The 16,992-nt window shown below is 40.0% G+C and overlaps 1 protein-coding gene across 1 annotated transcript in view; it reads right to left on the bottom strand.

The window, feature by feature from the left end:
- LOC138947824 (uncharacterized) overlaps positions 1-15,649 on the bottom strand; it is a 20,864-nt gene extending 5,215 nt beyond the window's left edge. The window contains exons 1-5 of the mRNA XM_070319376.1: positions 15,407-15,649; positions 5,522-5,661; positions 1,338-1,551; positions 892-1,037; positions 1-161 (exon numbers count right to left, since the gene is read on the bottom strand). The exon at positions 1-161 is cut by the window's left edge and continues 155 nt beyond it. Of these exons, the coding sequence (XP_070175477.1) occupies positions 1-161; positions 892-1,037; positions 1,338-1,551; positions 5,522-5,661; positions 15,407-15,464 (719 nt within the window). The 5' untranslated portion in view covers positions 15,465-15,649. The remainder of the gene's footprint in view (positions 162-891; positions 1,038-1,337; positions 1,552-5,521; positions 5,662-15,406) is intronic.
- Positions 15,650-16,992: the final 1,343 nt, after the last annotated feature.

Raw genomic sequence — 16,992 nt, 5'->3', positions numbered from 1 at the left:
CCTGCACCCTTCAGCGGGGAGGTAGCGGCTAGACAGCGGCCAGCAGGGGCGGAGGGGGACAGGCGACAGGAATAGTTTCCTTCCTGGAAAGGGCTGGACACTGGCAGGACGAACGTGCCGTTGTTTTCGTAGCTGCTGCTCCTTACCTCACCAGATGGAGTCTGTCAGAACATATTCGACATTGAACTGATTTGTTTAAAATTCACATTAAAGGCAATCAACAGTAAGCAACGTGTCAGCCAACCAACATGCACAAGGAAGTCGTCAATACAGAGAAAAGTAAGCAACGTGTCAGCCAACCAACATGCACAAGGAAGTCGTCAATACAGAGAAAAGTAAGCAACGTGTCAGCCAACCAACATGCACAAGGAAGTCGTCAATACAGAGAAAAGTAAGCAACGTGTCAGCCAACCAACATGCACAAGGAAGTCGTCAATACAGAGAAAAGTAAGCAACGTGTCAGCCAACCAACATGCACAAGGAAGTCGTCAATACAGAGCAAAAAAAAGCATGAACTGTCCTCAGATCATCTAAAAATACGTTGATGTTCTTTCGCGGGAGGTCGATCGTGCTGTGTGTCCACTGTGTAAACTACATGCCACGGTAGTAACACCACTGTGTGACCACATGCCACGGTAGTAACACCACTGTGTGACCACATGCCACGGTAGTAACACCACTGTGTGACCACATGCCACGGTAGTAACACCACTGTGTGACCACATGCCACGGTAGTAATACCACTGTGTGACCACATGTTATGCAGACATAGAGACAGACAGACAGGCCAGGTACACACACACACACACACACACACACACACACACACACACATACACACACACACACACACACACACACACACACACACACATACACACACACACTGACCGTCCAGACGACACCAACAGGGGGATGACCACGATCAGAAAATTGACCACAGTGTAGCTGCACTGTCCAGTCCTTTGTGACGTCATCACGAACCGCGTCACTCAGTGTGACATGTAGGTCGCCATCTGTAGTAAATGGGGGCGTGTCTGCAACGAACATTGACTTTGATAACTAATCTGACCACTACCACAGTTATTTGTAAACTACGAACGAACGCTTTATTCATTGAATTGTTCATGGCACATGATGTTAAAAAAATTCAATTCATATTAATTTGAATAAATATATTCTTATTTGTTTTTAAAATCATGTGTTTGCACAGACAATTATGCAAGTAGATTGATAGTAGTTATCATGTTGAAAGGCACGTCTGTCCTTCGCCATTACTTAAATTAATGGTAGATGATGCTCATGATGGAAAGCCGTCACATAAAACAGACAATTACCGGTAACGGACAGTGTAATCGTCCTCCCAGCTGAAACAGGAGAAAAGTCACTCCGCAGAACACCAACTTGTACAGAATAGTTGCCGGAATCCTGAGATCTGGTGTCATACAAGGCCAGTCCGGCGTTGGGTAGAAAACCAAACTTTATATTGTCCGTCGTGTAGAAATGTCCGTTCATGACCGTTGCAATTTGCTTCTTTTTCTCGTCGGGTGCCTGCGGAAAATATTGTCTGGTTTATTTCATGATATAATTTAACACGAGAACGGGTGGGTGTGATTTATATACAAAAACAAAGCAATTTGGGTATAAATTATTTATCTCCTCTTTAGAATCCGTTGTTTTGACTTAGTTCCCCATCCCCTATTGCCAGAATTTGTTCTACTAGTAAATAATGTCATGAAAATGTGTTTAATTTAGCATTGTTTGGGTCACACAAAATAAGCATTTGCTTGAGTGCGTGACCTAGTTGTATATTTTCAATTGTTTTATGTGATGAGTTTTGAATACAATTTAGTTTAAACCAACAGGTGTGTGGTTTACGCATGTTAAAGAGCCATCCAAGCAAACCGTGTCATTCAATGTTGTTAAATGCTATTGTACGTGTGTTCCATAATGTTAGAACTGGTTATTTCGTGACAGTTTCCATCGTTATGGAGAACTACTGTGAGGCGGAGTAGAGCTTTAAGCAGACATCTATATTTGTTTGTTTGTTTGTTTAACGCCCAGCCGACCACGAAGGGCCATATCAGGGCGGTGCTGCTTTGACATATAACGTGCGCCACACACAAGACAGAAGTCGCAGCACAGGCTTCATGTCTCACCCAGTCACATTATTCTGACACCGGACCAACCAGTCCTAGCACTAACCCCATAATGCCAGACGCCAGGCGGAGCAGCCACTAGATTGCCAATTTTAAAGTCTTAGGTATGACCCGGCCGGGGTTCGAACCCACGACCTCCCGATCACGGGGCGGACGCCTTACCACTAGGCCAACCGTGCCGGTCAGACATCTATATAGATCGCCAAACATTTTATTAGAAACAAACAAGTAAAGTTAAGCCATATCAAAACATTTAAGTCAATTTGTCGGCCTGAAACATGAAAAGTGGCGCATCTGTTCTTGTTCTTAAATTTAACAACACATTTATTTTCGATGAGTCAGCAAAAACCTACCGACAATTTAAGAACTCTTTCTGGCATGTCAATAACAGCAGACATAATGTCGCTAATGTACTTTACGACATGTATGAGGATATGATAAGATTTTATATAGTCCAGTGAGGTTACCCCCAGGACTGCTTTTTCACATGGCAAAGCGAGCTGCCATACAGTACAGTACAGCGATACCCGATATTTTTTTTTTAAATTCCCCGCATGCCCGTTTTCATGTTTCCAAGCCCTGAGACTTTTGCTGTGAGCTTGGGATCTTTATCGTGCGCCCTGCACACGGGGGCCCGTGTTCGGGAACCGAGGAGAGTCTGCACAAAAGTTGACCCTGGGAAATAAATCCCTTGCCGAACTATGGGATCGAACTCATGCCGATAGCGACAACTGGTTTTGAAGCCAGCGCTGCTACCGACTGAGCTATTTCCCCGCCCGTGTAAGCACAAATCAGCGAAAGTGTGGAGGCAAGGGTTACTGAAATGTACCTTTCTTGTCTCATTACCCACTAAAACGGACTAAAAAAACCGCCTTTTACGGCTTCTCAGAAGAATGTCACCTACACCATTGAGCATGCCATGGTGTCATTGTCAGACAAGACACTTGAACAAAACAGACTGATTTAGATGCAGACTGATTTAGATGCAGACTGATTTAGATGCAGACTGATTTAGATGCAGACTGATTTAGATGCAGACTGATTTAGATGCAGATTAGATTCTTCTTTCTACTGGCATGCAGAACATGTTTTGTTTTAGCAGTTCTAATGTTTTGTTTTAGCAGTTCTAATGCTTTGTTTTAGCAGTTCTAATGTTTTGTTTAGTGCGTGTACACAGCCGGTAAATGTAATAAAATCTGTGTTTAAATCGTATTTTGTTTTAAAGGCTCTGTATGACAAAAGGTTCCATCAGCTGACATCATGTGCTTTATACAATATACACCTTTTTCAAACCAAGTTTTCTACCCAAAAAAAGTTGCCTTTCCGATTTTAACATTCTCATTATAAAAAATTGGCTCTGCCAATATTTCTTGAGAACTTTCACAACTAGTTTAACTGCCAAATTCTGTTTTGTCTGAAGAAACATCATTCCAAAAACTATAATAAAACTATTATTACTCAGGGCCGGACTAGGCTAAGAGGAGGGGGGGTTGCCAGTGGGGGTCAGGGGGCGAAGCCCCCTGAAGCTGATGGGTAGGTCATATTCTGAGATAGCAAAATGGTCGCTCCTTGCATGAAACGGCATAAAATAAACAATAATAAAAAATGTTTTAAATAAGTGAGGTACATGTTTAGGCTAGGGGGGGGAGGTTGCGCAACCCCCATAACCCCCCCGGTAGTCCGGCCCTGTTACCCAATATTGACGGACTGTGTGATGATATCTTCTGCTATGGTCTGTTGAGACAGTGATATCAAAATCGAGACCGGAGGTCGAGATTTTGATATCACTGTCGAAACAGACAAATAGCACAAAATATCATCACACAGTCAGTCAATGTTAGATATATTGCTAATTCTCTGGACATTTTGTATTTACTGTAAAGAAATTACAAAAGTACTTGTCTCAGTTTTGGCTGTTCCATATCCCTCCCTCTGATTATTATTTCTTTTTGTTCACTTTTTTCTTGTACTTTTCAGTATTTAAAAATGTCTTTTCTTTCAAAAAGTCTTTAGTCACTTGCTCAACTAAATTCTGGGATCATTACATTTTCATATATATTTGTTTGTTTTTAAATGTAGGTGTTTTTGTTTTTGAAGTGGGGAAGCAATAAAGAGGTCGTCGATATCAAAACTGATATCGACGGAAATGTCGTCGATATCACTTTTGCACTGAGCTCAGTTTTGCCCAATTGACCAATGGAAATCCACGTAACATATGAAATAGCAGTATTTTTTTTATCATCTGCCATTTCAATTATGCAGTTTTCTTATCCAAATCAGTTTCAAAGCCGAAATATACTTTCTAAGATCTGGTACTCCCCTCCCTTTGCAATTTTTAGAACAACTGTTATTTCTTCTAATTCTATCTTTTTATTAGCCCATATACATTTAAATGCTGTTTTCTGAATCAAATCAAACAAATGGTCAGGTGGGTTAGGCAGCATAACTGTGTGATCTTTGACAATATCAAAGATTTTAAAACTGCAATTCTGCTAAGGGGGGTAGTATGTCTTTTCAACCATATTTTATATCAAGCCTTTTCTCGCAAATGAAATTCTTCAATATCCTGTAAATCGTTTGTAAACCAGATTCCCAAAATCTGAAATCTATTTCGGTTCCACTCAATCGCCAAATGTTGCATATTCTTGATTTGACAATTGCGTCTGTTCCCCAACCGTACCTGGTAACTGTTTTACTTTCATTAAGTCCTGATACCTCACCAGGGGCGGATCAGTTCATTTTATGGGGGGGGTTTCCAAAAGTATATTGTGAAGATATGGGTGTGAAGGCGCGAAGCGCCGAGCCGACGGCGCGAAGCGCCTAGCTTGCTAGGGGGGTCCGGGGGCATGCCCCCCCGGAAAATTTTGAAAAAAAGGATGCAAAATGGTGCAAGCTGGTGCATTCTGAGGATGATCATTACCAGTTCCAGGCAGCAGATTTTGTCACTGATTAATACCCAACAAATTGAAACTCAACCCAAAAAAACACACAAAAATATTTTTATTTTTTGGCTGGGGGGGGGTTTCCGGAAACCCCAGAAACCCCCCCCTCGTCCGCCCCTGCTCACCAACCGTACATGGTAACTGTTTTACTTTCATCAAGTCCTGATATCTCACCAACCGTACATGGTAACTGTTTTACTTTCATCAAGTCCTGATACCTCACCAACCGTACATGGTAACTGTTTTACTTTCATCAAGTCCTGATACCTCACCAACCGTACATGGTAACTGTTTTACTTTCATCAAGTCCTGATACCTCACCAACCGTACATGGTAACTGTTTTACTTTCATCAAGTCCTGATACCTCACCAAACGTATTAATAGGCTCTTACGATTTCATTGCGCGTGTGACTGCTAACCTTAAACGACCAGGCTAGGCTGGCAACAGTCTCTCCTTTTCCCGCCACGAAAACCCAAGGTATGGACGCCTTTCCTCCGACACATGCCGTCATTTGTGCATTGTTTACAGAGCCTCTGTCCCACTGGATCGCCTCCAACACTGCACAGTGAACACGTGTTTTAATTACTCCCAATAAGGTACATGTATTCACAGCATGGTACATTTATCATCATTTGTTGATGGCGAATTATCGACCACTCAAAATCAAGCTGTCCTGACCTTAATTGTGACCCTCCACCACGAAATGACTCGCATGTCATCTCGCGCGGTTCTGCGCTAGGCTCAATATAAGTCGGGGAGTGTCTGGTAACAGTGTGAGGGTCACATTAGTCACAGGCTTATAACTCAAACAAGTTTTCGCTCTTTTCTAAAACGGGTTTCACAACTGGATAGAGCATAAAAAACTCTTTAGGAAAATGTAAAAATATGAAAATCATGCAAAGGTGACATGCGACTCATTCCGTGGTGGAGGGCAACATTTATTCATTAAATCCAAAAACTTCAAAATTCATTTCGTCGTATAATCATTCATTCGCTTGGTATTTTCCCAACAAGCGGCCGAAACATTGGATCAAGCTAAGTTGTTGTTACTCATTGATTGTCTGTGCACGTTAAAGACCGTTGGGTGGATATATTTGTGAATGTAACGTATTGTTTTGTCAATAACAAACGTTCAAACTACCTACCTTTCTTGTTTTTACATTTAGTCAAGTTTTGACTAAATGTTTTAACATAGAGGGGGGAATCGAGACGAGGGTCGTGGTGTATGTGTGTGTGTGTGTGTGTCTGTCTGTCTGTCTGTGTGTGTGTGTAGAGCGATTCAGACCAAACTACTGAGCCGATCTTTATGAAATTTGACATGAGAGTTCCTGGGTATGATATCCCCGGACGTTTTTTTCATTTTTTCGATAAATACCTTTGATGACGTCATATCCGGCTTTTTGTAAAAGTTGAGGCGGCACGGTCACACCCTCATTTTTCAATTAAATTGATTGAAATTTTGGCAAAGCAATCTTCGACAAAGGCCGGGGTTTGGTATTGCATTTCAGCTTGGTGGCTTAAAAACTAATGAGTGAGTTTGGTCATTAAAAATGGGAAACTTGTAATTAAAATAAATTTTTTTTATTAAACGATCCAAAAACAATTTCATATTATTCTTCGTCATTTTCTGATTCCAAAAACATATACATATGTTATATTTGGATTAAAAACAAGCTCTGAAAATTAAAAATATAAAAATTATGATCAAAATTAAATTTCCGAAATCGTTTTAAAAACTATTTCATCTTATTCCGCGTCGGTTCCTGATTCCAAAAACATATAGATATGATATGTTTGGATTAAAAACAAGCTCAGAAAGTTAAAACGAAGAGAGGTACAGTAAAGCGTGCTATGAAGCACAGCGTAATTGCTGCCGCGCCAAACAGGCTCGTCACTTTCACTGCTTTTTGCACTAGCGGCGGACTACGTTCAGTTTCTTTCTGTGAGTTCCACAGCTTGACTAAATGTAGTAATTTTGCCTTACGCGACTTGTTTTTATTTTTGTTAATTCATCAAGTTAAAGAATTGCCCGGGATGAGACCAAGAACTGGAGACCAATATTTTTTTAAAATTTATTTTTGTTTTTTACATAACACATTTTTATTTCTTTTTGGTACACGACATCAACATCAGACAGCAACATAAAATAACATCAACCATACAAAGCTATGCATAATTAATAAAATTAATTGCGAAAAAACCCAAAAAAACAACAACAACAACAATTGGAAAACACACTAAAGCATACAATCACACAGCCCATATTCAATACATTTCTAAATTATGTAAACAAGCTCTTCGTCTCCTTTTTACATTTAGTCAAGTTATGACTAAATGTTTTAACATCGAGGGGGGAATCGAGACGAGGGTCGTGGTGTATGTGTGTGTGTCTGTGCGTGTGTGTGTGTGTGTGTCTGTGTGTGTGTGTAGAGCGATTCAGACGAAACTACTGGACCGATCTTTATGAAATTTGACATGAGAGTTCCTGGGTATGAAATCCCCGAACGTTTTTTTCATTTTTTTGATAAATGTCTTTGATGATGTCATATCCGGCTTTTCGTGAAAGTTGAGGCGGCACTGTCACGCCCTCATTTTTCAACCAAATTGATTGAAATTTTGGTCAAGCAATCTTCGACGAAGCCCGGACTTCGGTATTGCATTTCAGCTTGGTGGCTTAAAAATTAATTAATGACTTTGGTCATTAAAAATCGGAAAATTGTAAAAAAAAATAAAAATTTATAAAACGATCTAAATTTACGTTCATCTTATTTTCCATCATTTTCTGATTCCAAAAACATATAAATATGTTATATTTGGATTAAAAACAAGCTCTGAAAATTAAATATATAAAAATTATTATCAAAATTAAATTGTCGAAATCAATTTAAAAACACTTTCATCTTATTTCTTGTCGGTTCCTGATTCCAAAAACATATAGATATGATATGTTTGGATTAAAAACACGCTCAGAAAGTTAAAACAAAGAGAGGTACAGAAAAGCGTGCTATCCTTCTTAGCGCAACTACTACCCCGCTCTTCTTGTCAATTTCACTGCCTTTGCCATGAGCGGTGGACTGACGATGCTACGAGTATACGGTCTTGCTGAAAAATGGCATTGCGTTCAGTTTCATTCTGTGAGTTCGACAGCTACTTGACTAAATGTTGTATTTTCGACTTACGCGACTTGTTTATGTTTCTATTTGATTATTTTGTAAAACTACTCATACCACCAAGTCCTGTTCTCCGTTAAGCTGCTGCAAAATATGCAGACAATGTTTATGTTCAAGTCTAAAATGAAAAACCTCTTTAACCTCCTATTAACTCAAAAACCAAATTTCATCCCTTCAAGCTCAATCCGAAAGACAATCAATCATTTGACAATATCAGAGGTTTAAATGGGTACCACTCCAGGAGAAATTTATTATATGTAAAATTAATTTTACTTAAATATTCTTCTACCAAATACCTTTTTCTCAGATCTCTTTTAAATGCAGCCATTGTAGGAACAGCTTTTGCATACTTACACTTGTAAATAAAAAAATTGGCATTTAATATTATAAAATCAAAAACTGTACTACTTTTGAAATATTTATCAATACCAAACAAAATAAACTTTTCACTAAAAAATATGTTCTCAACATTGTGACATTCATTTTTAACATAGTTTAACAAATCATTCCAAAATGACTGTACATATTGACACGCCCACAAACAATGTTGAATACTATCCCTCTCGTCTCGGCATAAATGGCACATCACGTCTTCTACTACTCCCATTTGTTTTAATATCACATTTGTTGCCAAAATCCTATGTAATACTCGAATTTGAAACCATTTAAGTTTCACTTCAGAAATGTTCGTTACATATTTAAAACATAATTTCCAATCAATATCGCCTTCTAATTTACCTTCCCATTTTGTACAACAATTTGGACGCTTTCCATCCTGTAGTAGTTTTTCATAATACAATTTTGCTCCTTTTATTTGGGAGTGAATGACTGACACTGATTTAATACTATCAATCATACTATTATTCTCCAAAACAATATTAAACGTTTTTATATATTTTTTGATTGCTCCCACGCATCCTAAATAACTTAAAAAATTTGTTCTGATTTGATACTTTTCACAGAAATCGTTATAGGTATAAAAACTTCCATTGTCATTAACCAACTGACCAATGAAATAAATGTTGTTATCAAACCAATTCTGAAAAAAACAAGTCTTCTTCCCAATTTTTATATTATTATTGAAGAAAAGTGGTTCTGCTAATATTTCTTTGGAGGTTTCTAGATCTATTTTATATCGAAACTGTTCATAAACATTAAACACATCCTTCCAAAAACTATTACAATGTTGTTTACCACTATAAAGACTAGGACCACACACATCAATGTTGTCTACATCAGGATATAAAACAGTTGTTATAACTTTCCATTTGTGGACTGTAAACCTCAACTTTTTTATCCAAGTCAATTTCAGGGCTAACATATAAGTCTTAACGTGAGGAACATCTAGGCCATCATCCTTAACACTTTTAACTACAACATTTCTACTTATCCGATCACGTTTTCGATTCCACACAAAGTCAAAAATCATAGTCTGGAGGGTTTGGCAACAACATCCACAGATATACAAGCTTGGACAATATTAAGGATTTCAAAACTGCTATTCTACCTAAAGGGGTTATCAATCTTTTAGACCAAATCAAAAATAATCGTTTTACTGCTTGAAACTGCATATCAAAATTAATTTGTACACAATTCTTTAAATCACTCGTAAACCAAATACCCAATATTTCAAACTTTGGGGGGTTCCATTCAAAACCAAGGTGTGGCATATACCTTACATCACTATTTATATTACCTCCTAACCAAACAATTGCTGTTTTGTCTATATTCATTCTTAACCCTGATTTATTTCCAAAATCGATTAGTATGTTCATTGTTTCCTCAAAGGTTTCCATATCTCCTCTTTGAAATAATTCAGTATCGTCGGCGAATTGTGACAGCTTAAATTCTGTTTCGCCGATAACAATTCCCTTAATATTTTTATTTTCCTTGATCATGAGTGAAAATACTTCAGCACAGAAAATAAATAAATAAGGAGATATGGGATCGCCCTGTCTACATCCTTTTCCTACATTCAACCAGGGGCTAGGCTGACAGTTTACTAATACAGTCGAAGTTAAAAAACAAAGGAATACTGTACTCACCAATACAAGAACGAGACAAGACGGTACGAATTTTCGCTTATGGAAGCTTCATCAGGAAAAACAAGAACACAAAAGACAACAAAAAGCAGACGCAACACGGAACGAACAAGGTTTGAAAGAAAATGGAGGGGAAACACGCAAAAAAGGGAAGGAACTCTAGGAACGGAAATGAATGAAAGGGGAGAGAAGTGGTTGGATGATGTCATGGGCACAGGCATACTAGACTAAAAGTGATACACATTCATAAAAAAGGGGGGGGGGGGGACAGAGGGGGGGAAAAAAAGGGGGGGAGGGGGGGGAAACAAACGTACGCACGCACACGCACACATACACACACACACACACACACACACAACCAAAAACATGAATACACACATAAACACACACACACACACACACACACACACACACACACGCACGCACACACAAACACACACACACACGTACCGTAAATCCACAGTATGTTTGGGGAATACAAGTGCATCACATTTTCGCATTCAAACCGTAAGGTGTGGATGTGCCCAGGGATAATATGAAATCGAACTCTACTTGTTTTCTGTCTGTGGAGGTGCTGTACATTTGCCAGACACCTTTCACACGTGCATCGAGGGAGGTGTGGTTGCTGCTGTTGAAATGTTGGGCAACAGACCTACAGCGGCGATGCCGAATATCTGCCAGATGTTCGGTGAAGCGGGTAGAGAGGGTTCTTTCGGTCTCACCAATGTAGAGTACTTTGGGGCATTTGAGACAGGATATGGCATAGATGAGATTGCGGCTGGTGCAAGAGAACGTGCGTTTAATGTTGAAATCTTTTTGGGGGCCGGTCAGAGTGGTAGAATGGCAAATGTGGGGGCAGGAGTGGCAACGAGGGTTCTGGCATGCGTGTGTGCCGGGTTGTAGGGGAACTGGCGAACGAAGAGAGGATCGAACCAGGGAGTCTCGAAGGTTGCAGTCCCGTCGGGAGGCCAACAAGGGTGGCAGGCTGAACGTTTCACCAACAAAGGGGCTAGACTTAAGGATGAACCAATTGGTTTTCAAAATGTGGCGAACAGGTAGGTTGTGGGGATGGTGGGTCAGAACTGCCACAGGTCTGTCTGATCTGTCTGAGGTGGATGATGGCTGCAGAGCTACTTGTCTCGGTATGCAGCGAACTTTATGTAAGGCCACATTCAAGAGGCTGGATGGGTAGTCACGTTGAAGGAAGAAGTCAGACATTTCTGCTGCTTTTTCTTCAAAGTCATCTGTGTCAGAACAGATGCGGCGCAGTCTGAGAAACTGGGAAAATGGAATGCTCCGGATGGTGGAAGAAGGGTGAGAGGAATGGAAAGTAAGGTAGGTGTGAGCATCAGTGTCTTTGTAATGAACACTGGTGGAAAGAATGCTATCAGACAGGGAAATGTTCAAATCCAGAAAGGCGACTGCGGAAGGAGAAATATCAAAGGTGAATTTGATGGAGGGGTGGTAGTTACTGACAAAGTGTATGTAATCAGTGAGGTCAGACAACGAGAGAGAGGTGGCACCGAGGCAATCATCGATGTAGCGTTTGCACAGTTCAGGCTGAGGTCCAGTGTAAGTGGAACGAATCTGGGATTCCAGGTGGCCCATGAATAGGCAAGCATAGGAAGGTCCCATTTTAGTGCCCATGGCGACACCACTTATCTGATGAAAGACTTGTCCATCAAACTCAAAAGTATTGAGCGTGAGGACAAGCTCCGCGAGACGGAGGAGGATCGGAGTGGGAGGGTCGCGAACAGAACGATTGTCCAGGAAGAACTGAAGTGCTTGAAGTCCGTCGGAATGAGGGATGGAGGTATACAGAGAACACACATCCATGGTGAACAGAAGGTTGGGATGAAAAGAAGGGTTGTTGTTGATTTCACCCAGAAGGTGAAGCGCATGAGTGGTGTCTTTGATGTATGAAGGCAGTGTCTGAACGATTGGTTGCAAGAGATGGTCGAGGTACTGAGACAGATGCTCAGTGGGGCAACTGCAAGCGGACACAATAGGTCTGCCTGGAGAGTCAGGTTTGTGTATCTTGGGCAAGAGATACAATTTGGGTTGTTGAACTTGAGACTTGTTTAAGTGTTTTGCAGTAGGAGGAAGCTTGTTTTGTGTGACAGCAGTTTTAATGGTCTGGGCAATGAGTTTTTTGTCTGACAGAAGTGTTGGTTCTGTTAGGGATTGATAAGCAGTAGTGTTGTGGAGCTGCCGATTGGCTTCTTGGATGTACATGCCGCGGTCCCAAACCACAACAGCCCCTCCTTTATCTGCTGGTTTTATGGCGATGTCAGATCTTTGTTGTAAGGACTTGAGGGCGACAAGTTCTGATTCAGAGAGGTTGCTTTGTTTGATGGGTTTGGGTTTAAGAGCTTTGATGTCTGCCTGACATTGTGAAATGTACAGTTCAACATGGGCAGATACAGTCGACTTAATATTTAAATAAAACGTCTTTATTCACCTCAAAATATCATTTTTAAACCCAAATGCCTCAAGCGTTTTAATCATAAAACTCCAGTCCAGCGAATCAAACGCCTTCTCAAAATCAATGCACATTAACAATCCTGCTATCTTATTCTCATTACAATATTCAATCAAATCATAAATTAAACGCACATTATTTCCAATATATCTATTGGCCATTAAACCAGACTGGTCTTCGCTAATTAGTTTTGGCAGGATAGTTTTTATCCTTTCTGCAATACAGGATGTTGCAATTTTATATGCAACGTTTAATAAAGATATAGGCCTCCAATTTTTCAAATATTCCCTTGGTTTATCCCCCTTGGGAATACATATTATAACACCTTCTTTTTGAGTGGAGGACATTTCTCCTTTTTCAAAACCATCGTTTATTGCTCTTACAACTAGACAATCTATGCGCCGTTTCCAAAAAAACTTGAAAAATTCCACAGTAAATCCATCAGAACCGGGACTTTTTTCGCTTTTCATCTTTTTTAGTACTGCTGTAGCTTCTTCGATCTTAATTTTGCCTTCTAAGCTGACAGCTTCTTCTGTGGTTAACTTTGGACAATCAGCTACCATATCTGTAATATTACAATCCTCATTTTTCCTTTCTGTATACAATGTTTCATAAAATTGTTTTGTTTCTTTAACTATATCTTCGGTCTTTGTCAGAGAGAGGCCACTGTTTGTATTAATTTGTACCATTTGTTTACTTACAAAATTTCTTTTTTCTAAACCGCAAAAATATTTAGTTATCTTTTCACCCTCTCTAACCCAGCGAGCTCTAGATCTCAATAAAACTCCTTCCATTTTCTTTTGTCGTAATTCGATTAATTGTTCGTTTTTTTCATTTAAACATTTCAAATCGTACTCATTTCTTCCAACTTTTTTTTCAATCAATAATATTTCTTTCTCGATTTGACTTTCTTGCTCCTTTAATCTTTTATTTTTCGTAATTCCATATGCCACTGCTTTACTGCGAATTTCCATCAATAATACATCAAGTAAGAGCTGGTCCGATATGGTAAACTGAATGTCCTCCGTCTTTAGTTTACTTAAACTGTCTCTATTATAAGGAAAAACTGCATATTGTTCAATTACTCTATCTTTCAATCAAATCATTTATTTCTGTCACAAATTCCCGATCTCGTAAATGGGAAAAATTAAACTTCCAAAAGGAACGCTTCTTTACATGCTCTCCAAATATTAATTCTAATGTAATCATTGAATGATCTGTTCTATATCCAGGCAATATATCAGCATTCAAATATTTATCACAAATACTCTCGGAAATAAGAAAAAAATCTAGTCGACTCTGTTGGAGTGGAGAAGATCTTCTCCAGGTAATTAATGTTTTTTGATTTTTGTTAATTCATCAAGTTAAAGAATTGCCCGGGATGAGACCAAGAACTGGAGACCAATATATCTGACTAACTAAAACTATCAAATGTTTTGCAAACCAATTTTCCACTGAAGTTTGTGGTAGATTTCATGAAATCAGGTTGGTTTTATGAAGGGTAGAAAAATAGTACAATGATGAGATTTATTGACGATACCATAGATATGAGGAAATATTGCAGTTGACACGCCTGAAGATTCGACGTGCTTTTCATAACATGTCCAACTATTTTGTGTGTGTTTGATTTTGATACATTTTGTTTTGGAGACCACTTTAAGAGAAGGGCTTCACTTCTGATCGATAACAGTCAGATCTGTATCAAGTACACAGGATGAATATCAGAGTATTTAAAAAATAATTTACCTGTGGAAACAGGTATTCGTCAATATTGTTCATTCTCGCCAATGGATTTTGTTATCGCCATGTTTCTTTCTGATGATGATGAGGGTTCCTATCAGCCTATTGATATTTTGAGGTATCACCAATCACGGTCCTATATACAACTGCTGTTGTATGCCGATGACGAACCCCTTTTTTGTATGATGTAGACAATTTTGGACAATTCCAAGTCTTGACATGATTATTTCACACATTCAGACGTCTCTTTGAGTTGGGCCTGCAATGGTGGGATTCTTTCGCTATATGCCGGAAATCCGTATTCCATTATGGCCTCTTTTTACATTTAGTCAAGTTTTTTTTACATTTAGTCAACTTTTGACTAAATGTTTTAACATAGAGGGGGAATCGAGACGAGGGTCGTGGTGTATGTAGTTGTTGCCGCCTTGAAATAATTATGCGGAAACCATTCATCTGATGCAGTCGCGTTCCCGTGTCGTCTGCTACGTATGACCAAGTCGATCGAATCAGTCGACTTTCAAATGCTGGTCTAGCTGGTACTTTATCAGAATAACACTTGTGTTTTCTCTTAGCCGCTGGGAATTGTATGCTAAATCATCATTTGGTAATGTGGTGATGATAAGCTGCATTTAATTAAAATAAAGGATGCGAAGAATCTTCTCAGATGGAAAGAAGGTGCACATGCATATGAATACACTCTGTGTGATTGTCATGGTACTGGTGCGCTAACAGTTCTTGAGCATCGCCATTAGCCAATCAACTGGTTCACATCGGTCATGTGACACCAGTACTTACAGACAATTATTATTATTATTTTTCATGTATTTATTATTAATGTTTTATTTGTTCTTGCCCCCTGTGATACTCACCGCTTAACGCCATCACAAACAGTGCAACGCTGATCATCCGGAATCGAGTCGACGCCATGGTCAGAGGATCGTCCGAGTGGAGAACTCGGCTTGCTTCTTCTTCTTCTGCTGCTGCTTATTTTTCTTCTTCTGCTTTGCTCCACGAAGAGCCGGAATGCCAGAGTATCTTCTTGCTACATTACTTATAGGCACATTGAAAAGAGAATAACGGATGTAGGTCTCAACTGTTGCTACGTCTGCTGGAACAAAAAGTGGCGACAAAGTTGCGTTCCCAGGAGATCTGGGATATCCACGGCACACTTTCAGCACGACGGTTTCAACCTCCTGCTCGCATGAAGACGAGAGGGGGTGGAGGGAAAACGGGGTGGGGGTAGAGGTGACAGCAGCGCAGGGACCGACTTTGCTGACTTTGACAAATACACACACACACACACACATATACACACAAACGCACACAAACACACACACACACAAACACTAACGCACACATACACACACACAAACGCACACATACACACACGCACCCACACACACACAGACACACACATACACACACGCACCCACACGCACACAGACACACACACGCACACACACCCACACACACACACACGTGTGCGAGTAAATCTAACAAATAATCGCAAAAGAAAGACAAAGTAAATGAGAGAGAGAGAGAGAGAGAGAGAGAGAGAGAGAGAGAGAGAGAGAGAGAGAGAGAGAGAGAGAGAGAGAGAGAGAGAGACGCACACAGCTGACACAATCTCCATATCCAACCGAGATTCGAAAACTCTTGTGAACAAAAAGTAGCGAAATGTGTGCTATATCTTTATCAAACGATATTTTGACAAGGATTTGGCGGAGTTCAGTTCAGTTCACCTCAGTTCGGAGAGCTATCTTTATCAAACGACTTTTAACGGTTTTGTATTTTGTTTCGTCTTTGTCTGCTTGTCTGTAGGTTCACGCATTTGTGTGTGTGTGTTTGACTGTTTGTGGATGTCTTCCTGTCTGTGCTGACCAATGTGGGTGCCTGAGAATAAACAGAAACAAAACAAGAACGCTGAGGCGTAACGGTAATTAACCATTCAGTCAAGCGAATTGATGCTTAAAATACGCCCCTTTTCCTTTCGCCTTCAAGTTCCGAACGGCACACATTTACACGCACGCACGCACGCACGCACGTACGTACGTCCGCACGCACACACTGACACACACACACAAACACACAAACTCTCTCTCTCTCTTTTTCTTTCTCTCTCTCCCTCTCTCTCTCTCTCTCTCTCTCTCTCTCTCTCTCTCTCTCTCTCTCTCTCTCTCTCTCTCTCTCTCTCTCTGTCTCTCTCTGAGACACATAATGACATGTACACGTAAACGCATAAAAGCGCGCCGGCACTCGCTCTCACACACCGATTATTGCTCCAAGTTGCATAACGATCATATTAGAATGCAATTAAAACTCGTAAAATAGCCAGATCAGAAAGCATCACACACAACATTAAAGCTGGAGAATACACCTGAGACTACTGTTTCGGATATAGAACGCTTTGTTGTCGTAACAGGTAATCCACGCATTAGCCATATCCATATGCAAA

This window comes from Littorina saxatilis, linkage group LG14, assembly GCF_037325665.1.
Source record: "Littorina saxatilis isolate snail1 linkage group LG14, US_GU_Lsax_2.0, whole genome shotgun sequence".
Classification (NCBI taxonomy): Eukaryota; Metazoa; Mollusca; class Gastropoda; order Littorinimorpha; family Littorinidae; genus Littorina; species Littorina saxatilis.
The sequence above is the reverse complement of the archived record's forward strand: the minus strand, read 5'-3'. Positions and strand labels throughout refer to the sequence as shown.